This window comes from Scophthalmus maximus, chromosome 14, assembly GCF_022379125.1.
Source record: "Scophthalmus maximus strain ysfricsl-2021 chromosome 14, ASM2237912v1, whole genome shotgun sequence".
Taxonomy (NCBI): Eukaryota; Metazoa; Chordata; class Actinopteri; order Pleuronectiformes; family Scophthalmidae; genus Scophthalmus; species Scophthalmus maximus.
The window spans coordinates 7,884,399-7,906,512 of record NC_061528.1 but is presented as its reverse complement, the minus strand read 5'-3'; the positions used below and the strand labels follow the sequence as shown (position 1 = coordinate 7,906,512).

The window sequence follows — 22,114 nt, the reverse complement described above, 5'->3', positions numbered from 1 at the left end:
AGGTTAGTGGCAGCCACAGCAGCCGCAGGTCAGTGGCAGCCACAGCAGCCACTGACCTGCAGCTGCTGTGGCTGCCACTAGTTTGCGGTGGTGGCAGTCACCAACCGGCCGCCGTTTGTGTGGCACTGGGAGAGGGTTTACGGGATAGTTCCGTGATTTTGAAGTGGACTTGTATGAGTTACTTATGCATAGTTAATATGTAACCTTAGGGTGATGGAGATCAGCGATGCCATGCAAACTTGAACGTTAAATAACATCGATTGAGTCAGTCCGAGTCCCTGTGAAGGAATTGAGGAACATAACTTTGCTCCATGTGGTAGCGTGCATGTCATGATATCTGCCAGTGTCAATCATATGGGACTGTTTGGTCCACGCAGAGATTACTTTGGTTAATATAGTTTGTAAGGACGCAGATCTCTCTGTGGCCACTTCCCCTATCTTATCAGCTTGCCGTTATTCCGGAAACCCCGGTCGGCTCTCTCCTTTGGACAGCTGGTTTCTCTTTATCGCACAAGGCTCACGGAAGAAGGTTGTGCAATGATTTGTATTCCGCCCACAGCTCGCGGGGTAGCTCGTGTTCCAAAGTTATCGAAAGAATAATACAACGCTGGAGAGATTCGACGGATTCGTATTGGGCATCTGCTGCAACTTCGGCAGTTAATCCCGTTCAATCGCAGAGCGCAACATGAGGACATTTCTGGGATTGTTCATGATGATGATTGTCTCAGGTAAGCTTTCGTGATTCATATCAGTCAACAGCAATTCTCAGCCATTCTCTCTGAAAGTATAGCAAATGATTGCTATACAATGAAAATATAAATGATTCATATTGTAAATGATTATAGCCTACTTCAAAATAAGCATTCATAATCGTCTTGAGTGCCTGGGATGAAATGAGCCTTGTGACAACTGAGTGCTGATTCACGGACAAAACTACGTAGGAGTTCGTCGGGGGTTCAAATGAACAAATGAGTTATATTTGATTTCCTTTTTTTTTAAGGAAGAACTTAATGAAAGTATTCAGCTGCTGAACAGGTCAAAATGTATTTAGTTCGGCAAATACATTGGGGATGTTATGTTGGGGGTCTCCTGATGACCCCCTCAACTATCCTTTTGACCCCTCTTTGTTCTACGTCTTACATAGTATAATCCAATATTAACCAGATGTTCCTTATTTAGAAAAACAACGGACCTGTATAAATGTAAGCCCGACCCAGTGTCTGCAGAGCTGTCCTTTTGGCCGGACACTCTCAAAGTTCTGCAGTGCTTGAATTGATGCTGTTCTTTTTGTAATAAACCTTTATATACAATCAAGACGGTGTCGGCGGACTTCTCTTCAATACATCTTCACATCATCGTTACTTAGTATACAACAAATTTCAGAAACACTCAGGCATTGAATTGCGGACATTTAAATAACAGATGGAAAAATTTGTGTGTACTAAAATGTATGGCCGGCACTGTACATATAAGCAACCTTAATGTACTAACGCTCTTATTAAAAATAAACATCCGTCTTCATTTGATTTTGGTATAAATGCACCCGAAGAGATATACAACCAAAGGACTAGGGGTGTCCCTGCAGTTGTTTTTGAGCACCAGGGCTAAGGGTCAGGGTTAAAGGAGGTGATTCATTAATATGTAATATTCTTTCCTGTGATGTGTAGAAGTGCGAGAACAGAAATCTGAGAGTAAAAAGTCTGAGCTGGAGGAGAAGGCATCAAACTAGACGTACAGGACATGTGTGCAACAATAGCATTAAGTTAAAACTTTTAGTACAGGTGAATCTTATTGAATGAAATTATAGAAATATTATAACTTAACAATTATAGGAAGGATGCATGTCAGCAAAATGATATTACAATAATAATGCAGATGTAAAATGTGATCGCAAGACGTGAAATAATCTATGTATCCTGTGGTCATATGTGTGGTGTAGCTATTAATATCAATGTTATAGAAGAACAAGTGTAACTATAGCTGATTGCATCAATGCGCGTGTTCTAATGCTTGTGTGCTCAACAAGAGCGTAAATTAAATCCTAGTGCAGCAATGAGCGGGTTTCAGACTTGAGAATGCTGAACAAAACATTTTCAAAGTTAAATGCTTCACAAATGTGTAGCATTAAATTTAGTATGCAATCAACGTTCCATCATTCGTCTCCCCATCATAGGATGTGAAGGACACTCTGTGTGCACCTTCAGGAGATATCACAAGATGTTGTTTAGCACATGCTGAATAGAAATGTGTCTTTCAGTTCTCCCCGGCTTCATACCAAGTTTGGTGTTATTAAGGCAAAAATATTTATTTTACTGTTTGCAAACTTTAATCCTGTACCTTGATCTTTGCTGGATTTTTAAAAAGTGCAGGTCCTGATCCTTCCCCCAACCAGTTTGCCAAGTTGAATCCACTTTGTATTGAAATTGCTCCAGTTATTAATCTGAGAGAACACAAATGCCATAGATTACAAAAAAACAAATTCAATTCAAATATTTCTCGGGTTTCGTGAGTATAACTCATTTGTTTTTTTCACAATTTATGAGGCTATGAGCTAATACTTTGTGTTTGATTCAGTTAACTCACATTTTTATGCCAGCAGGGAAACTTGTGTTTTTAATGTCAGCCATCTTAAATGTTTTTTACAGTGTATGTACTTGGCTGAAGACTGGACTAATCCGGATTGAATTTTTCTACTGCAGGTGACAACGAGGTGCCGATCAATGGATTCTTAAAAGACAGTGTCCTTCTGCCATGCAATTGCTCAGGCAGAAACTTGAGCAGAGTCGTTAAGTGGCAAATGGAAGGTCTAAATGGACTGTCTCGTGTGCTGGAATTAGACGTCGGGAACACTTCAGACTCCTTTGACAGATACAAGGGCAGAGCCAAAATATTTGTGGCTAACTGCTCTCTTCTCTTAACCAACATCACAGCAGAAGACCAGGGGAAATACACATGCCGTTTTTATGTACAAGAGCTATACATGTATTCTGTTAGAAAGCTTAACATTTCGGGTAAGTCATTTATTTATTCATTTTTCATATCTACAATATCTGATCACTCATTCACCCATGAATCTACAGCAGACTTTTTTCTTATCTCAGCAGCAAAGTACAATGTTTGTCAGCAACCTGCCAGGAACCTGGATGGGGATGTAAGGGTAATGGTTTTCCAGTGCGATGCAACAGGACGCTACAGAGAAGCTGAGATTCAGTGGTACTTGGATGGAGAGCTTCTTTCAAATTCATCCAAAACTAACATAACCCACACGTCCCCCGTGGGTACTCCCACTGGTCACTACAAATTCAAGACCACACTCTTCACTCAATTCGAATGGACCGCAGAGCCTATATGTGGCATGAAAGTCAAAGGCATTCCATCACACATTGAATATGTCTGCGAGGAAGGGACAGGTAACTATTTGTTTTTATTGTTATTGTTTTGGAGAGGAATGGACTCACATATTGTTTATTGCTATCACCCCATTAAAAGCATCACGATAGCAGTTGTAAAAATCAGCAGGGATTATACTACAACATGTCATGAAACACATTCAAAAGCAAAGTATTTTTCAGGATGTTTAAAACCATTCAAATTGTTTTGTCATTTATCGTCATGTCTTTGCACATTTTGCTTTTACAGGTTATTTTACCAGCCAACAACAAAAATGCTCCATGAGATACTTTAAAATCATCCCCATTGTGTTGGTGCTTGGACTTTCACTGGTCTTGTGGTGCCGCTGGAATTGAGTGAGGGAAGTCATTTCTTCCCTCCACATGATTTCGTCTTGGATAAAAAGGGGTTTACAGGGGACAAGAGAAGTGGAGACTGACAACTGAACACAAAGGAAAACTGTGGTATTTAATGAACGTGGTATCAAGCCAATACAGAGACAGTCAAGTTTGATCCTGTGCTCATGCCACTCATGGATTGTGTTCATTTTTTAACAATTTTTTTATGGATGTTTGTTGGATGATTTAATATTATCTCCTTAGTTTGGCCTCTGTCAAAGAAGAAAGTCCACTGTGAAGATGAACTCATGAATTTTAAATGTTTTCGATCACACTTCAGTTACAAACAAGAAAAGTTAAAAATCATCACACAACAATGTTTGTGCTATTGTAGATTATATTATTATATTGAACAATATGAATGGAAAAAACTATTCATTTTAAAATAATACCACATTATTTGAAAAAATGGTGTATTGTATTGTTAAAGGTCAACAAGTGAGTTGTTTTTTTTAAATGAACAAAATTTAAAGAGATTCAGATTCATTGCCATGAACTTGTGCGTGTGTGGTTTGACTACCCTGAACATAATCAAAATCGTTCTATAAAATAAGTTTCATTAATCGTCTTTAAGTTTTAAATATCAATAATCATTACAGAAATACAGCATAAAACTGTGCCATTTGATGTGTAATAAACCTTGGTGGTCAGGCATACAAAATACACTTAAAGTGCCACTATTTGCAAGTTATTAATACAGATATATTTATATACATGTACATGTAATAATTTAAAGAATTTTCTTTGCCTATACACCAATCACCCATAACATTAAAATCAATTACCCTTTTTAAAGTTGTGGCTGATTAAAGTATCAGGGTGTGTTTAAAAAAACAACCATTTCTTCTGTAATTGCCTTTAAGACTGGTTACACTGAATGTTGTTGCTTTGCCAGAGTAGTTTCATCTTTGTAAATAAACAGGTTATTGTCATTTTACTGTATGTAACCTAGACGGTTTTAGATTAAGCCCCTGGGGCATGTTTGTGACATTGAATGGGTATGACGCCAAGGGGGAATAACTGACAATGATCCCTATCTGGACTACCAGACAATCTCTAGCCAGAATTTTTTTTTTTCTGTCTGACAAGATTTTGTTGAACTGTGAAACAAACAGGATAGAATCTGAAGCAAGCTGGAAAAGAGGGAATTGCATTAATATGCGACAATGTGCATGTGTGGACTGTTTTTCAAGGTTCAAAAAAGGTTTAAAGTAATCTCGCCTTGGAATAACAAACCCAAATATTCCATTTGTGCTTTTGATGTATGCAGGTCACTGCAAAAGCTTTGCTGATGTATCATATTATTTGCCACTGCTTACGCCTGCTGTTGGATTAGCAGCATGTTTGGACGGGTTAGTGGAACGTACACCAAGGAAAAAGTCTTACTTATTTTTGTCTTGCTGGAAAAAGTGTGTCAACGTTCGGCAGTGCGTGTACTGTGTGGGAGCGTGAGAAATCTTTTATTGTGGTATACCCCGCATTTTATATCTGAAATCACCTCAGGCATTTTACTGTACATTTACAGTTAAAAGTTGCAAGATAAGTTAATTAGCCAGATTTTTTTTTAAATGTCGAAACACATTTCCCATTTTTCTTTGGCAGCAGATGGTAACTATTTGTGATACTTTTGTACAGAGAATAAATGCACTTACTTGTATTTTTTCATCTTTAATTATCCTCATTATTGTGTCTTTCATTGTGTTACAGTAGAACAGATAATCTTTCCGCTGTGTAGGGGGCGGGGCCAGAGCTGGAGTTGGGGAGTAGCGAAAGTCAAATTGAAATTATATTAAAGAGCCGTTTATATTAGTGGAAGAGATAGACAATAGTGATTCATAATTAATAATTTCCCACGCAGCAGGTAGCAGCAACCATAGACACGTCGTCAGTAAGGAATGCCGAAACCATAGTAAAGGGCTCCGCCGCTCGTCGACGTCACAGCGTCTGACGCATCGAATGACGTGGGGACATAACAGGAAGTGATACGGGTGGCTAACTGGCTAGCTCTAGGCCATTGAGCCGAAATGAATCCGCACGTAAATGACACTGTTGTGTATTTTCGCAGGTCGCAACAAGATTGACGTTTTGTCCAGGCTAAGGTAACGTGGTAGCTGGTTATCTGTGTGCTCTTCACGAGTTAGTAAAGTGGTTAGATGTGAACGAGGTGTGTTAGCCTGGTAATGAAATAGACGAAGGGAAACATAAACGTCAATGTAGGTTAGTTTAAAAAAAAAAAAAAGGTGGTCAACAATCACCTTACGCTGTACCCGACTGTCGGACAGTTTCGTTGTCAAAGTGCTTGAGGTAATTCAGGAAGTGTTTGTTTAGCTGGTGTTGGTAACAGGCGTGTCAACATGTCTAGAGCTGCAACGACTCAATAGATGGGCAGCAACAGAGTCTGCATAGATATTTTGATAATCACTTAATTGTAAACGTTTGCTGGTACAAGAGTTGTAAGAGTTTACTGTTTTTCTTGGTCTTACAATATTGTAAACTGAATATATTGGGGGGGGGGTTACATTTTGGGTCAAAACAACCAACATCATCTGTGGGATTTTCATTTAAAAAACCAAAACATATCAACTTATTAACTGACAGTTAATTTATATTAATGCATAACTGGTGAATTAACCCATTTCAGCACTGGCGAGGTGCACATCCACACAAGGGATTTGCAATGGGCCAACGAAGGAGAGTGGCGGCTGTGAATAATCCTTCGTATCAGGGAGTCTCTGGATTTCCAGCAGAGCCTGTCAGAAGGAAGCACAGCATCTGCATGGTGTCCGACTTCTTCTATCCAAATATGGGAGGAGTGGAAAGTCACATTTACCAGCTTTCCCAGTGTCTGATTGAAAAGGGACACAAGGTGGTAATCGTCACCCATGCCTATGGCCGGAGGAAGGGTGTCAGGTACCTGACCAATGGACTCAAAGTCTACTACCTCCCCCTGCAGGTGATGTACAACCAGTCCACAGCCACCACCTGCTTCCACAGTCTCCCACTGCTGCGCTGTGTGTTTGTCAGAGAACGCATCACTATGGTGCATGCACACAGTTCGTTCTCCGCTCTGGGCCATGATGCACTGTTCCACGCCAAGACCATGGGCCTTAACACGGTATGTGACTCACTATGATCCATATCAAAACACTTTTTCAATTGTTTTGTCCACTCACATCTTTGTGCTATCATTTGCAGGTGTTCACTGACCACTCGCTCTTCGGCTTTGCTGACATCAGCTCTGTGCTGACCAACAAGCTTCTAACGGTGACGCTGTGTGATACCAACCACATTGTGTGTGTTTCGTACACCAGCAAGGAGAACACTGTGCTCCGAGCAGCACTCAACCCAGAGATAGTGTCTGTTATTCCCAATGCTGTTGACCCGACAGATTTCACCCCTGACCCCTCCCAGCGCCAAGACGACAGGATCACCATTGTAGTCGTCAGCCGTCTAGTCTACCGCAAAGGTACAAAGATGAAACATTTCAGTATTTCTCCTTGTTTCAGTCAAGGCAGTGTAGTGATATTGATGGTACGAAAATATATTTTTTTGTGAGCTCTGTAGTTCAAGTTCCCAAAAGCACAAGTCATTCACACATCATCTACAGGGTGTCCATTACATTTTTATCTTGATGTCTTTAAGGATCACCAGGGAAATCGACTATATATAATCGACAGTATATCAGCCCATTTCAACTTATGACAGATGTATCAGTTCCTATCTAAGTTAATAAGGTACACAACAGAGCAGTGACTCGTTTATTTTTCAACTGGAAAATGTTACAAATGCAGCCCGTATCTTTAAAAAGCTAATTCAATGGATTATTTTCAAAGAGAAGTTTATGTACATATTGTTTATCAAAAATAAGAACATTAGCTGATAGAGGTATCATGTTTTGTTTTATCAATATGTTAAGTTTTCCAGTATATGTCGTGCATAACATTCATTTTCACTTCCTCTTCTTGTAAGGAATTGATCTTCTTGGTGGAATAATCCCAGAGCTCTGCTTCAAACATCCAGATCTGCACTTCCTTATTGGTGGAGAGGGACCGAAGAGAATTGTGTTGGAGGAAGTGAGAGAGAAATACCAACTACATGACAGGTCCTGCTCATACTTCTTGATACCACTTACACATCTTTCAGGATATGGTGTCTGTAAAAAAAAAAAGACATCTCATAAAGAGTAATGAGGAGAAATCCTGTAAGATGACTATCTGCAGCATTAAGGTGAATCTCGGGTATTACCATTGCACTAGCCGAATTTAAGGAAAATAAAATTTGACTAAACTGTTGAGCATTTATTGTATTTTTATTTATTTGTACAGACATCATTTTACTGTAAGCATCATCAAACACAGTTCTGAAATACAGTGAGTTGCTGCATTACCTGTGTCGTGAATATACCTGAAAGTATCACACGTGCCTCACTTCTTTCCCATGTTCACTTTGCAGGGTGCGTCTGCTGGGGGCTTTGGAGCATAAAGATGTTTGTGGCGTTCTGGTGCAGGGTCACATCTTCCTCAACACATCACTGACCGAAGCGTTCTGCATGGCCATTGTAGAGGGAGCCAGCTGTGGACTTCAGGTCTGGTGCTATTCGTGCAGTAGTGTAACGACAGGAAATGGCGTGTGCTGGATTTTAGTCCAAAGATACAGTAACCAGGCAGCCATTTTAACTGAAAAGGTGCTTTTCATTGCTGAAGAGTAAATTGATCGTTAAAATCACCCAATGATTGTACAGTAGAAGTATCTGTACTTGTGGCCTTATGTGGAACAATATTTCACAGAGCTTTATTAAGTCATGATGGTTTACTTTTCTTTCTGAAACTTTTCACTTATTCACAGATCGATATAAAACAGGTACAAATGCAACATTTGCTTTATCATCAACTATAAAAAAAAACAGCTCTGTTGAAGCCCAGTTTATGAATGAATGACACAGCTGAAGATGAAGTTGTTGAAATCTTGTCACAGATTGCCTGTGGGTGAGTGCTCGTACGTGGCTGCTCAAAAAAAAAATTGTAAGAGCTGATGGAAAAGGTGGGGGGAAGCAAATTAACAAATTGCAAAATAAGTCACTCTTCATCTTGATGATAAGACCATGTTCTACATGATACTTACGAAGAACATGTTAAAACCTTTAAAGTAATGCTAGAACAGATGCTGTCCATTTTATACTTGTGTGTATGTATTTGTCTGTGTGCATCATATGTTTTTGTTTAATTTTCTAAGGTGGTAAGCACACGTGTCGGGGGCATTCCCGAGGTGTTACCTGAGGATATGATAACCCTGTGTGAGCCCACCGTTCGGTCGTTGTGTGCTGGTCTAGAAACGGTCATCGCCCGTCAGCGATCGGGCTCTGTCCCCTCCCCCGCCTCCATCCATGCACGTGTGCAAAACCTCTACACTTGGAGGAATGTTGCCGAGAGGACTGAGAACGTAGGTTAACCCACACTAAAAAACCCTGTGTTTACTTGTACTTGGTTTAGTCATCTTTGGCCACTTGGGGTCAGTGGAAGTTCAACACTATGGATATGATAAACTTTACACATCCAGCAGTTATGAGGATGATTTTGAGTCATGTTTCTGGCCACCTGATTAAATCAATATTCACTCAGTTTCAGTTTTCCTCCAAATCCTGACCAAAGTATTTTTCTGATTAGATGCTAAATGCTCCCTCATGTTGTCCAGCTAACTTTTATTATTTAATTTTTTTACTGAAAAATTACAGAATGGTCAGACACATTAACAATGAGTTGAAACTCACCATAAAGCTCAGTGAAGCTGCAGGTTCAGGTGATAATACTCTGTAGGTTCATCCTATAGTGGTAGATGGTGATTTATTTATCAACTCTTTAATTATTGCCTTCTCCCTCTCAGGTGTACGAGAGAGTGGCCGGAGAGGAGGTGCTTCCTTTGGACAGACGGTTACGGAGGCTGAGGGCTCACTGCGGCCCCGTCGCCGGCTCCATCTTTGCATTCGTCGCCGTGTTAGACTTCCTCTTCCTGCTGCTCCTGCAGTGGTTGGTGCCGGATCGGGTCATGGACGTCGCCGTGGACGCCACCGGCCCTCGCGGACTGTGGAGGCAGGAAACGAGCAGTAAAAACAAAGCTCATTCTAAAAAAGCCATGAAGTTTGAAGCAGAACTTGACCACTCTATACCTCTGCCTCAATCCCAGCTGCTCAAATGATGTTATAAGTCGGCTTTGTGTTGCAGACTGACATTTTAAACTTGGCCACTAAATGCTGAATGTCCTCATGATAAACCCAAACGTTGTTTACATTTACCTATCAAAGGGACCTTGTGTGAAAGCATTGTGTCTGAGACTTTATTTTTGTATTTAATAATTCAAATGGAAATCTGTGGGCGTCCTTGAGACTTAAATAAGCACTGATTTTCACATTATAAATAGCACTGACCAGAGTGAGTAAAAGGGCTGATTCATTGTATCAGTTGCATCGCACAAAACTGCAGTAATCTATTTCCGGTTTTGTTATTGTGTTTAGTGCAACATTTTTTTGTCTTTTTTTGATACCACAAATTCCACTCTTTCGTTTAAGTAACCGCTAATTAAAAATTCACTGGGTATGAAACCTGGGAGTTTTTAAGATTATCATCTAAATCCCACAATGTCCACTCCAAAAGAATAAAGTGTTCTTTAACATGTTTCTATTGTTTTCACGTGGCATTTTATTTAAATTGACAGATTTAATTTCTACAGACGATTAAAAGAAACGGTGTGCCCAAAGAGAGAGACATTGGAGGACCACTTTCTTAGAATTAGTTTTACAATAGCGACGGCTCTGGGGAATGAGGAGTGCCAGACCAAACAGAGTAGCTGTGAAACAGGAGGTGATAGAGATGGGATGGCATGGCTATTCGAGGCTAACAATGGGGATTTGCATAGTGTCGTGATTGCAGGCTGCAAGTTATATCATGCCTGCAAAAAAGCCTTGTTATATGAGTTCATGTAGTGAAAATAGTCAACTTTGTCATCTATTAAATGTGCAATGTCTAAACAATAACAGCAGACGTCGTGTCTACATGTAGAACACATTAGTAGAGAGATGTCAGGATTGTGTTTCTGTATCTCGTCAGAAAACATTTAGGAGGAAGTACATGGGTTTAAGTTGTTTCAGTGTCTGTAATCAGTACATTTACTTCCAGAGTGACACAATATGTCAATCACACAACTTTTTCTATAGTAACATTTACTGTGCCTTTAGCGTAACATGGGATTTCAAAACAGAACACAGTGAATAACCACACTCCAATAGATTTGGCAAGATGAAATACAGTACATTGCTATTGTATGTCCTAAATATCTAGAGTGTGAAACTTGTGCAAGCCTTTCTTTCTGCCTCTGCTTGTAGCTGAATTCATGCACATTTGTAAGTGCCGTATTCAAGGTACTGTATGTCAGTGCAGGCCCGCTCCCATCACCATTGTTACATACATACTGTAGACTATATCCACGGACTGGGATGAGGGTGGGCGGGAGGTGGTAATGTGGGGGAGGTGACCAAGGACCCACATAAGAGGGGGAGGAAGGCCGACTACAGGATTGTGCATCCGACTGGGCGAGCTCAAGTACTGGACAGTCGTGGAGAAGTCTGCCGTTGTTTCATTTTCATCATGGCTGCAGTTCAAACAGAGGTTTCCCTTTGCTCACAACCTTGGCAGAGGCCCTTGCACATCTACGGGAGGCTGGCATGCAACGCACTAATGGCTGGTGAGTGTCTTCTATGTCTCATTTAGTCAATTCAGCTCAGTTTTGTGTTTTGGGAGAAGTTCAGGGTCACATTACTGGATTAGATTTCTTAATTATTGAACAAATGTACAAACCTTCTAGCAGCTAGTGTCCCATTTTTGTTTTGTTCTTTGAAAATCACATTCTTGTAGTAAGAATTTCAGATCAGGTAAAACCCAGAAACTTCACAAGTATTGTTGACTTGCTCTGCAGTATTTGACAAAACCCCTGGGTGTGAATTGTTCAGTAGGTTTTGTGTTCAGGGTTGGGACGACCCTGGAAAACGAGATAAACATGTATTGAAATGAGGCCGTCTGAACTTTGTAGAGAGAGTGATCAGTTGGGCCCATCTGTGAGCTCCCTGAACATGGAGACTCTCCTGACCTTGTTCTTTGTGTCTCAGACTACACATCGGACAGAACTCCTCTCCATGAAGCCGCCTACCAGGGCAGACTGCTCCACCTCAGGAAGCTCCTTGCTCAGGTAAATTTAACACGACCCGTTCTTTATATTTACAGTACATGGCCATACGATGACACGAAAACCTGATAACCCTCTCGTCTTCCCCGCAGGGCTTCCATGTGGACACACTCACCATGGACAGAGTGTCTCCCCTCCACGAGGCCTGTCTCGGTGGTCATTACGCTTGTGCCAAGTTCCTGTTGGACAATGGAGCAAACGTAAGACCACATTCAATTTTTTTCAGTTGCATGAATGAGTTGACAGTTGAACTTCAGTCAGGTGATTCATTTGAACACAACACAACAATTGGTAAAATATGCAGTTGCCGGAGTAGTTTTTAAAGTAGTTACTGCTCCTTCTCCTGACTGAATCTGTGACGGATGCTACAAGCTGGTAGAGCAGAGCTGAGTGTGACTGCATCAAAGCAAAGAAAAGTTCATTTTTCCCTCTTGGCCTCTTCTTTCTGAGCAGCACTTGCAACACATTTTAGAGCCATAAAGCTCAATTGCATCGATGAAAACAACTGTAAAAAGGATTTTTTTGTGGCTCCAGAGGGAACTGTGTAAAACCTGAAAAAACTAGGTTCAGGCTACAAGTTTGAAACTGGACAAACCTGTGGGTGTGGCGTGAGAAAGGAGTGAGCACGCCGCACCTCTCTAGACTTCTGTAGCAGGACACACCCCCCAGATATCTGATTGAACTGTTGGCAGTGGGTAATGTAAGAACTATGTTTCAACATGGAAGAAGAATTTGTGAGATGAAAAAAAAGACAATATTGCCTGTTCTTCTGCATCACTGTTTATTGTTTTTCACACCGTCCATGTGCAATGTGAAATCGGCGGATTACACTTTGGACAAAGTGGTATTTTTAGTGGAAAGTTTACGTTTTATTCAAGAAACAACAGTGCCAAACATGATATTTGATATACATTCAGTTCTTTGTCCATTTGGTGAACCAACTAAAACTAATGTGGTCTAATACAACAGTCCTTAATGAAGGTTAAAATGTTTGTTTGTTGAATTTCTTTTAGAGAAATGTTGATTCAAATATGTGATGACTTCAGAGTTTGTGGTGCTGTTGAATGTTTTTCTTTTTGACTGAGGGTATTTCCATACTGGGTTTTTTGTGTCTATGTGTCGATAAAAAAAAGTGAATAAAGTACAGTGCAGCTCTTAAAGCAGTAGTATCATGTGTCTTAACGTTTCCCTCCATAGGTGGGGGCAGTATCAACAGATGGCGCCACGCCCCTCTTCAACTCTTGCGGCAGCGGGAGCGCTGCTTGTGTCAGGCTCATCTTGCAGCACAGTGCCTTCATCAACACCACCTACCTGCTGGCATCACCCATCCACGAGGCCGCAAAGAAAGGTGTGTGTGCGGGTGCAAACTGTAAAGGCGTGATCTGCCACAGCACAGATTCTGACGCAGGGTAGTTTTCTCCATCAGATCACAGAGAGTGTCTGGAGCTGCTGCTGACCTACGGAGCACACGTTGACATGGAGCTCCCATTGGTGGGGACTCCGTTGTATTCGGCATGCATGGCCCGGGCCGCCGCCTGTGTCGAGGTGCTGCTACACACAGGTAATGTAAACTCTGACAAAAAGTAATGGGACAAACACGATTAAAAATTGTGGCGCCCATGAGGACACGTTTAGAGTCTAAATCACATCGTTTGGTTGTGGAGTGCTTTGGTTTGAGTCAAGTGATAAACCATTCCTGCATGTGCGCACACGTAGGGGCAGATGTTCAAAAAGGCTGCGGGCAGGACAGTCCTTTACATGCTGCAGTTCGAGGCGGAGGAGCAGACGTTGTGGACCTTCTGCTGGACTTCGGAGCTGACAGGTGTTGTAGGAACGCAGAGGGAAAAACTCCTGTGGATCTGTCCACAGCGAACAGCGCAGTGAGAACTGCACTGCAGCAAAGAGGTGCGTTGTGAAGTATGAAGGCTCCGGCATCCATGTTACAGAGGCAGCTTGACACTGGTGTATTTTATTTCCTGTAGGTCGTAACAACTCTGCCCCCTTCTCCCCTGCCCAGGTCCCTGCTCTCTGTCCCAGCTGTGTCGATTCTGTATTCGCCGAAGTTTAGGAAGGAATCGCCTGCACAGGACGTCCAGCCTTTTCCTTCCTCACACTGTCCAGGACTTCCTCCTCTACCAATGAGACATCTCAACCCTGCTCGTTGAATGAGTGTAGCCTTAAACAGGCTTCACTGATTTAGCCCCAACATTTTGCCTTGAGACTGACCTGTGAGGCAAAACATGTAAGCAGGCAGGCAAAGACTTTCACGTTCAGAGAAATATTTTTTATTCCCCTGTCATGTATCTTATGATATGGTTGGTTCTAACAATATAACAACAACTATTTACAAAGATTTTGGATTCAAGCTATGCAAATTTCGAGATCAGTTGTAATCATGTTGCAGAGACTGTGATTTGTCAGGTTTTGTATCTTTATACTTTTACTGATAATAACTGCTTGTTGAATTTATACATTATTTCAAAAAAAATTTTAAAGGGTGAATTTGTTTATTTTACATTGAAGACATTATAGTGACAGTGAAAATGGAGTGTGTTATTTTTGACACATTCAAATGCCATACTTACTTCCTCTTGAAATGTGTGGTGATTTCTCTAAATTTGTTTTCAGGCAACTGAGAACAAGGCCAGAACATTTTTCTTTTTTACAAAACATTGAGCATATTTGATATGAGCAAAACATCAGTAAGAGACAAGGATCTGAAGAACTGAGGAATGGACTCTATTTTTGTGGCTGGTGTTGCTCAAGGGGAATTAATTTCCTATTTTCAAATGCCACCCTCAAAGGTCTTCGCTGCACAGACCTGAGACTTCTTGTTTGAGCTGATTTAACCCGACGGTTCTTTACCTGAAAAGCAAAAGAAAAGGCCTCAGCCTTCAGCAAAACTTCTGAAAGAGAGATGCTCAATGCTGTGATCACATTTGTGTGTTTGGGTTCATCTCTGTACCTTTGAGGAACAAAATACCACCCATAGTTTTGCGTTGAAATCAGAGTGCACATTTGATTAAAGGACTTGAATGCTGACATTTGCTGTGAAGCCACAGTTCAAAGTGGGTTTGCACATACAAAGAGAAGGTCCTCAGTTTTAATGACATTTTTTTGATAGAAGTCCAAGGATATAATCCAATTTATAGCTCAGCTTCAGTTGTTAGTTAATGGGAAAAGGTCGTCAGGCATGAAAGACTGCTGATATTTAACAGACTGTTCCCTGTGATACAATCTCTTTATTGGCCGAGAGCAAGGGAGGTTATTCATCTCAAATAAAGTTTGATAATATAAATGTTTTGATCTCGACTTGATGATGAGGAATTATTACAATCCATGCTGGTGGGGAGTGTGAATGTCAGTCCACATTTTCATGGCAATCGATCAATTAAATACATTATCAAGAATAAACAATTAGCCACTAAAATGTGTTGGTCACGTTTACAGAAGCAGAACCAGTAAACAAGCACAAAATTTACAAACTCATAATATTAACAAGAAAATCTCTTTGTACACAATATGTAACATTTGACAGTTATATGAATAACTAAATAAGCAAACAAATCTTTTATAAAACGTTTCCGGTACACAGATCTGCAGATTGTTTTGTCATTTTAATCAACGATTAAACCCTAAACTGTTCTCTGTACCTATCATCTCTAATCTTTTTTTTTTAACTATGGAACAGTGCAGATACAAAATAATTATTAAAAAAAGTTGATATCTAGCTTCCACAGCAAATATACAAGATATGTTTTACACCAAAACACACAAAAATACAGATAAAACCGCGTGTCACACTTATTCGTCAGGAAGCATGTACAGCAAAAATTAATCTCTAGCAAACAGGATATTTTCAAGACAAGCAAATTCCCTCTGCCAAGAGTAAGTGGCTTCACAACAAAGACATGCAAGATTGTATTGCTTTACAAGTAAAATATCTGCAAAGAAACCACTGTTTTTGAAGCCTGCTTATAAAATCTTTGCACGGCTTGTAATGTGGTTCCACCTGTCTGTGTGATGTGGTCCTGTGAAAGCAATGTGAGAAAAGCAGATCACTTTGAATGTAGTCCTTGCTAAAGCCCTGATGTAACAAGTCTAAGAAAACCCAGATGTTTTCAGACGGTTGTGATGTTCGTACTCACACTATTCTGGCTGTTCAACCGTCCGGGAGAGGTGCAGCACAGCTGCTTGTTGAAGTGTTTGCTGAAGCTTTTGCTCATCAGGTAAAGGGCAAACGGGTTCACACAGGAGTTGGCGAAGGCCAAGATGCGAGCGCACACGCTGGCGAGGAAGTGGCCCAGCGACGTGTCCACCTGGTCGTAGTGGTAGGAGCGGTACAGGTAGATCACGTGACTCGGCAGCCAGCAGAGCGCAAACAAGCTGACAAACACCAGCACCGTCTTGGCCAGACGCTTCCTGGACCTGATCTGACAGTGGGGAGAGAGAAGACGTGAAATGTGAGAGGGTTTTAACTCATGTCTTTGTTCTTCTCATCACCTAACTGTCACTTTATGAGTCCCACATTTTGGTCCTGTCCGGAACATCTCAACAACTAAAGTGCCAATATTTTGCTTTTCAGGCTTTTTGTATTTCCTGTAGTCATTAATTAACATATCGTGGTCGACTCTACCAACCAGTCATGTTGCTGTCTACATCCGTGTCTGTCCACACTCGTATAATGTGAGGTGTGACTCTTAAATAATTAGACTCATGCTTGTTCGACTTGCATAAGCCCAGTCTTTTTTTTTAATCATTTAAAAAATCAAGTATTATTGCCTTGTTTTTACCTTTCGACCCTTTCCCCCCCCGTTTCCAGTTAGGTACCAACATCAAACTTCTAATCTAACTCCCAACAATAAAGCAAATATTCCCCAAAAGGTTGTATTTTAGAGGATTTGTAATGGTTCCATTTCATGTCTTCATATAAAGACCACATCGTAAACAGAGGACTCCCTGCAGAGACCTGTTTCTGGAGGTGAAGGTGTCCCTCGGCGGGGATGTCCGCAGAGCTTCTGACCAGGCTGCGGGCGATGAAGCAGTAGTAGACGGATATGATGAAGAGCGGCACCACGTAGAAGACGAGGAAGGAGGCGGTGGAGTGGATTTTGGGGTGCAGCTCCCTGGCGTGCGGGTAGGGCGCACAGGTCACGAACGTCTCATTGGTGTGGCTGGTGGTGAACGTGTGCAGGTCCGAGAAGACGGCTTCAGGAATCGCCAGAGTCATAGAGAGCAGCCAGATCGCCCCCACTCGTAAACTGATGCTGGACCTGTGGATGTCCAGTGGTTTGACGATGGCTTTGTACCTGAAGGAAGAGGAGACATTTGTGAAGTCGATTACTGAGACCGGGTATGTTTTTCTTTTTACCTTCTCTTTCAGGTAGGAGAGGCAGTTTAAATCTACTGAGAAATAAAACAGTGAATCTTTAATTTACCTGGCTGTATTAGAAATCTAAAGGTCCCCATTAGGAAATGTATTGCTGTTCAAATGATGTTGCTGTTTGGTGTTTTATACTCTTTAATTTCATGGTGTCCCTTTATGACTTTGAGCACCTGCCCCTCTGAAGGTCTCTGCGCGGCCCTGTCACCAGCTCACCATTGGTTTCCAGATTAATTGCCTTGAAATAATTTCTCAGTTTAATGACTTTCCATTTTTGGTTCCCTTTGTTGGTCATTGGGGGAAAAAAAACAGGGAAAATTTGTATAAAGTGACTTGTAAAATAGCTTTAATCCTCAAAAAAAACAAACATGCTTTTGGTCCACTGCAAGCTTTATATCAAATGTCTTGAGGTCAAGAGGTGACATTTCAAACAGATTCATTGAAAACAAGTCAGACTGTACGTGATGAGCAGGCCTACCGATCAGCGGAGAGAGCGGTGAGGGTGAACACGGAGACCCCCACCGAGGTGAGCTGGATGAACGGGATCATTTTGCATCCGACGCGGCCGAAGAGCCACTCGTCCACCAGGTAGCGGCTCGCGTCCACCGGCGCGCAGGTCACCAGCAGCAGCAGGTCCCCCAGGGCCAGACTGGACAGGTGCAGGTTGGGCACCGTGCGCATGGACTTCACCAACAAACACGTCTTCATCAAAGTGACATTCCCAACCAGACCCACGACGATGATGATCCCGTAGGCAGCGGCGATCCCGATCCCAGGGGGCCAGATGTTGTACTGGTGCTGCTCCGCCGCAGAGTGCAGCGACACGCTGGAAACATTCAGATACAACTCAGCCCCGCTGCCCTCCGCGTTTACGACAAATGAATCCTCCAGAGACATAGCAGCCTGTGCGAGGAGAGGGCGGAGGTGTTTTCCGCAGGAGAGTCTGATGTCTCCTGATGCGTTTGGTGACTGCATGGCTTTATAAACTACTTGCCCCCCTGCTGGTGCGTGCGTCATGATCAGAGGGGGAAATGCCTCTGGGAGATGTAGGGAATATTTGTAATAACTGGTTTCATCCTTCCAAACATTCATTTTTATTCTTTCATTTAAAAAAAAAAAAAGTGTTTACATACAAAGTGGTCAAATTTTCTGCGGTGTATTTGATTAAGAATGCATACACTAGGCATTACACACAGAAAAGAGCTGCTTCTGCCCAAGCTGACTTTCAGTGGTCACCTCAGCAGCAGGCTGAGCGATTTTTAAAGGTCAAACCTTCATGTTTCATCTTCAAAATGCCTTATCTTATATATCTGCTACAACAGTTTAGTTTAGGACCCAAATGCAAACGCAGAGCAGTAGTCTGTAAACAATTCAAATGAATTTTGTTGCTACATGAGTGGTAGTTGGTTTTTGGCATGTGGCTAGAAGAGGGATGAGGTTTTGGAGTTGTCTAGAGGAAAACAGGGGAAAAGGCGGATTAGGGCAAGTGGACAAGAAGGGTTGGAGCTGAGAGTGACACTGGAATCAATAAACCGAACAGACAGCAGCCGACAGGGATGGAGCCAGGTGAACCCGATTGGCACAGACTGAGATATAAGAGCGAGAAAACCATGGCCGTATATTGCGAACCACTCGAGTGAACAGTCTGGTGCAGTCTGATATGAATGACTGGGTTTTATGCTGCTAGTGCTCAGGTTGAATGGAGGGAGAGGAGAACCACAAGGCACACACACGTACACGCACACACCTAAGCCCAAACCCTGACAACATCTCTACCAAAGACTTAAAGGAGAGTTCTAATAGCTACAACTGGGACCATAATCATTTTCTCATATAAATGCAAATTGAGTCTTCTTGTATCAAGGCTGTAGATAAGACAGATGAAAAATATCCTTCTCCCAGCATGACTTCTAACATTTTGGTTTTTTCACATCCGAGAACTTTCCTAGACTCTAATGTCTTCAAAAGAACAAAATGGCTGCGGAGTCGGTAATTCTCAGAAGTATTTTCCAACCAAATGTGTATAATTATTTTCCTACCATTTGTATAAAGACTGAGGGAAAGACGACCATCAAAGTCACCAGACAACGTTTTTCCGAGCTGTGAGTGCGACTGCATCCACGTCTTTTCTTTTTTGATGTCAGCTTCACCATCTCTCTGTCTCCATCATACTAAGACTCTGTCTTTCAATTTTAGAGAAACAATCTTGTTCATTTTTAATTTCTTTTTGCTTAATTTGAGTTTTTGAAGGAAACTTTTTTTGTGGTCAAAAAACTTGATTAGTTAGACATTCATGAGATGACCTTTATTCCCACTTTCATATCTATGTGGCATTTGTCCTCTTGTTCATCTCCTTTCACCTCATTTCAAATTAAAACATGAGTCAAAGCGCCTCAGACACACAATCTCGACTAAGATAACCACTTGAATCATCTAGGAAATGGCACGCAGTGCGATAAAGCTGTAATGAAAACGGCCGACCTTAAGTTACTCTGAATATTTAATGCATTAGGTACTTTTAAATCAGAGCTATGTTTTAGCCCAAAGTTTGGGGGTTAAGAAGTGACTGTAGAATGATCCTTGTGTATGATGTTTTGGGGGAAATCCTTTCACCTGACACTTTGTATGAAGCTCTCCTTGGCCTTCACTGCAGCAGCAGCCTGCAGCTCTTCAGCTTGTTGTGGGGTCCCTCTGCCTTTAGTCTGGCCTCAGCAAGTGGAACGCAGCTGAGTCAAACTGAGATCCGAATATTCTACCATTTCACCCTGAAAATGGCCGATTTGGCCACGTCTGTCATTCTGACTGATGAAATGTTGTGTTATGATGCATTTCACTAAATTTGAGCACATCATATGCACCTGTGTGCCTCCGCATTTATCATGAGCTGTTCCTTATTTTTCAACACAATTTCCTCTTTCATCATATAATTATTTTTTTTCATCAGTCCACATGACTTTGTTGTCAGGACTCTAGCCCTTGCATTTTGTGTTTAATACTTGGCTTTTCTGTTTGCGGTGACTCCTCTGAGGTGTGGACATGAAGTCTTCTGTTGCAGTCATAACGGGTTTTTCTGGATTTTCTGTGTGTACTCAACTGTTGCATTTAGCAAACTAACTACATTAGATATCTCTTATGATAAATATTTGCCTTTTAGGGCCTCTTCCCTTACACGACCACCTCTTTTCTCCTCAGATTAACAGACAACTCCACCTCAATCTAACTGACAACTGTAACTCTCAGTCAACTACGTGTAAGCTTTTTTTTGTGCATGAACTAACATGGAAACAAAACACAGCTCAGTAGTCACATGTCCAATTACTTCTGAACCCTTGTCTTTCCTCACGCAGATCTTCAGGACCATGGACAGCAGGCGGCTGAGCTGAGGGCCTCTGTCGCCACCTGCTGGTAAAGATGAGGAACTGAAAGCTGAAGAGATAAAAGATGAGTTTACACTTCCCGGGAGAAAATAGTCACTTCTGAGGTAAAAAAAAATAACAAAGTACGACTCTCTTAAGGATAAACAGTCTGACACCTCATCGTCGTCATCATCATCATCATCATCATCATCATCAACAACAACAACAACAACAAACATTGTTGGACATGGTCATTGTCTAGACAATTTACTCTAAATCTGGTGGAGTAATGGTAGCTAACAGTGGCGGTTGAGTTTTTTTTTTTTTAATGATCTGATTAATCTTTACATCTATCAACTGGCATGATGTTGTGACAACACGGCGGCCCCGAGAGCTCAATGCACTGCAACTTAAGAAAACATGCAAATAGACAAAGCACATGTAAACACAGCCAAATACTCACCACCATAACGGAAGTGTTTCCAGGGGACACCAAGATGTGTTGAACACGGTTCGTCAAGATACCGGAATCCACCGGTAGTCATCTTGTTTCTCGATTCATTAAGTCTATTTCTTCCGATTTGAATTGGCAGGCGAATAATGAGCAAGGCTAACGCTAGGTTCACAGCATTTGATCTCATTTTGCAACACAACAATGGCGATAGACAACTTTTGAAATTTCAAAAGTTACAAACAAACATTCTTCTTCTTCTTCTTCTTCTTCTTCTTCTTGAGTTTTTTGGCTGTTGGCAAACAACGAACGGGAGCATTACTGCCACCAACTGGTATGGAATGTGGATCAGCATGTCTGGTATTTACTACTCTATATCCCTCATATCTTCTCAATCATATTAGTTTGTCTAAGATTTGATAACACTAATTTGATAGATAGATGGTAGATAGGTTAGGAAAAAAACAGGATGGAAAAAGCAGTCTTCAAAGCAGACACTAGCTTCACAGCATTACACGTTGACAAGCATTTATCTGAGATTTTCATGAATTTGATTCATTGTTTCTTCAAGAAAAAAAATGGATTTGTCCACAAGATGGCGCTCTGGGTGGGTTTATCAATATGCATGTGAAAAATGGAAGTGTGTGTGTGTGTGTGTGTGTGTGTGTGTGTTTGTGTGTGTGTGTGTGTGTGTGTGTGTTTTTAAAAGTTTTTTGGTGTTAGTATTTTATCAGCATCTTTATGTCCCATGTCCTTAGTGATTGTCTTTTTTTTTCTCAACAGTGACATGTGAGGGATATATTTATGACATTTAAACTGAAGTCAAACCAAACCAGTTAATGTGAAATAAACCAAACACAAAGTATCACAAATAAATTCGAACATGTGATAAACTCATAGTATA

General features: G+C 41.3%; 4 protein-coding genes across 8 annotated transcripts; 3 read left to right on the top strand and 1 right to left on the bottom strand.

The window, feature by feature from the left end:
• The first annotated feature begins 163 nt into the window (after positions 1–163).
• si:dkey-192g7.3 (ICOS ligand) lies at positions 164–5,445 on the top strand. Of its 2 annotated transcripts, none has more exons than XM_035604890.2 (4): positions 164–728; positions 2,700–3,011; positions 3,102–3,410; positions 3,640–5,445. In XM_035604890.2, the coding sequence occupies exons 1-4, from the start codon at positions 686–688 to the stop codon at positions 3,744–3,746; spliced, it is 771 nt and encodes a 256-aa protein (XP_035460783.2). In that variant the 5' UTR covers positions 164–685; the 3' UTR covers positions 3,747–5,445. The 2 variants fall into 2 exon arrangements, with proteins under 2 accessions (XP_035460783.2, XP_035460784.2); XM_035604891.2 differs by having other exon boundaries at positions 175–728; positions 3,105–3,410.
• Positions 5,446–5,685: 240 nt separating this feature from the next.
• piga (phosphatidylinositol glycan anchor biosynthesis, class A) lies at positions 5,686–10,458 on the top strand. 3 transcript variants are annotated; one of them, XM_047337433.1, is made up of 8 exons: positions 5,686–5,887; positions 6,430–6,654; positions 6,742–6,903; positions 6,984–7,254; positions 7,758–7,890; positions 8,241–8,373; positions 9,021–9,227; positions 9,669–10,458. In XM_047337433.1, exons 2-8 carry the CDS (start codon positions 6,466–6,468, stop codon positions 9,978–9,980), a joined length of 1,407 nt encoding a protein of 468 aa, XP_047193389.1. In that variant the 5' UTR covers positions 5,686–5,887; positions 6,430–6,465; the 3' UTR covers positions 9,981–10,458. The 3 variants fall into 3 exon arrangements, with proteins under 3 accessions (XP_047193389.1, XP_035460779.2, XP_047193390.1); XM_035604886.2 differs by having other exon boundaries at positions 5,693–5,887; positions 6,430–6,903; XM_047337434.1 differs by lacking the exon at positions 6,430–6,654 and having other exon boundaries at positions 5,707–5,887.
• Positions 10,459–11,349: 891 nt separating this feature from the next.
• On the top strand, positions 11,350–15,672 carry asb11 (ankyrin repeat and SOCS box containing 11). Its single transcript, XM_035603981.2, has 7 exons — positions 11,350–11,522; positions 11,944–12,023; positions 12,113–12,220; positions 13,218–13,368; positions 13,447–13,581; positions 13,737–13,925; positions 14,038–15,672. The coding sequence occupies exons 1-7, from the start codon at positions 11,426–11,428 to the stop codon at positions 14,160–14,162; spliced, it is 885 nt and encodes a 294-aa protein (XP_035459874.1). The 5' UTR covers positions 11,350–11,425; the 3' UTR covers positions 14,163–15,672.
• Positions 15,673–15,797: 125 nt separating this feature from the next.
• Positions 15,798–21,734, bottom strand: LOC118282683 (gastrin-releasing peptide receptor-like). 2 transcript variants are annotated; one of them, XM_035603977.2, is made up of 6 exons: positions 21,223–21,734; positions 20,017–20,829; positions 17,882–18,853; positions 16,990–17,329; positions 16,169–16,453; positions 15,798–16,051 (listed from the first exon to the last, which is right to left on the bottom strand). In XM_035603977.2, the coding sequence occupies exons 3-6, from the start codon at positions 18,493–18,495 to the stop codon at positions 15,950–15,952; spliced, it is 1,341 nt and encodes a 446-aa protein (XP_035459870.1). In that variant the 5' UTR covers positions 18,496–18,853; positions 20,017–20,829; positions 21,223–21,734; the 3' UTR covers positions 15,798–15,949. The 2 variants fall into 2 exon arrangements, with proteins under 2 accessions (XP_035459870.1, XP_035459871.1); XM_035603978.2 differs by having other exon boundaries at positions 20,723–20,829.
• Positions 21,735–22,114: the final 380 nt, after the last annotated feature.

Bases quoted from the DNA above. Each gene is read 5' to 3' on its own strand.
- si:dkey-192g7.3 (XM_035604890.2), top strand. From the start codon at position 686: ATGAGGACATTTCTGGGATTGTTCATGATGATGATTGTCTCAG. The intron at 3,012-3,101 runs GTAAGTCATTTA...TTCTTATCTCAG, and splicing joins TAGAAAGCTTAACATTTCGG to CAGCAAAGTACAATGTTTGT. The intron at 3,411-3,639 runs GTAACTATTTGT...TTGCTTTTACAG, and splicing joins TGTCTGCGAGGAAGGGACAG to GTTATTTTACCAGCCAACAA.
- piga (XM_035604886.2), top strand. From the start codon at position 6,466: ATGGGCCAACGAAGGAGAGTGGCGGCTGTGAATAATCCTTCGTATCAG. The intron at 7,891-8,240 runs GTCCTGCTCATA...TTCACTTTGCAG, and splicing joins AAATACCAACTACATGACAG to GGTGCGTCTGCTGGGGGCTT. The intron at 9,228-9,668 runs GTAGGTTAACCC...TCTCCCTCTCAG, and splicing joins TTGCCGAGAGGACTGAGAAC to GTGTACGAGAGAGTGGCCGG.
- asb11 (XM_035603981.2), top strand. From the start codon at position 11,426: ATGGCTGCAGTTCAAACAGAGGTTTCCCTTTGCTCACAACCTTGGCAG. The intron at 11,523-11,943 runs GTGAGTGTCTTC...TTTGTGTCTCAG, and splicing joins ATGCAACGCACTAATGGCTG to ACTACACATCGGACAGAACT. The intron at 13,926-14,037 runs GTGCGTTGTGAA...TCCCCTGCCCAG, and splicing joins AACTGCACTGCAGCAAAGAG to GTCCCTGCTCTCTGTCCCAG.
- LOC118282683 (XM_035603977.2), bottom strand. From the start codon at position 18,495: ATGAATGTTTGGAAGGATGAAACCAGTTATTACAAATATTCCCTACAT. The intron at 17,330-17,881 runs GTAGGCCTGCTC...CTCTTCCTTCAG, and splicing joins ACCGCTCTCTCCGCTGATCG to GTACAAAGCCATCGTCAAAC. The intron at 16,454-16,989 runs GTCTCTGCAGGG...CCCCACTGTCAG, and splicing joins ACCTTCACCTCCAGAAACAG to ATCAGGTCCAGGAAGCGTCT.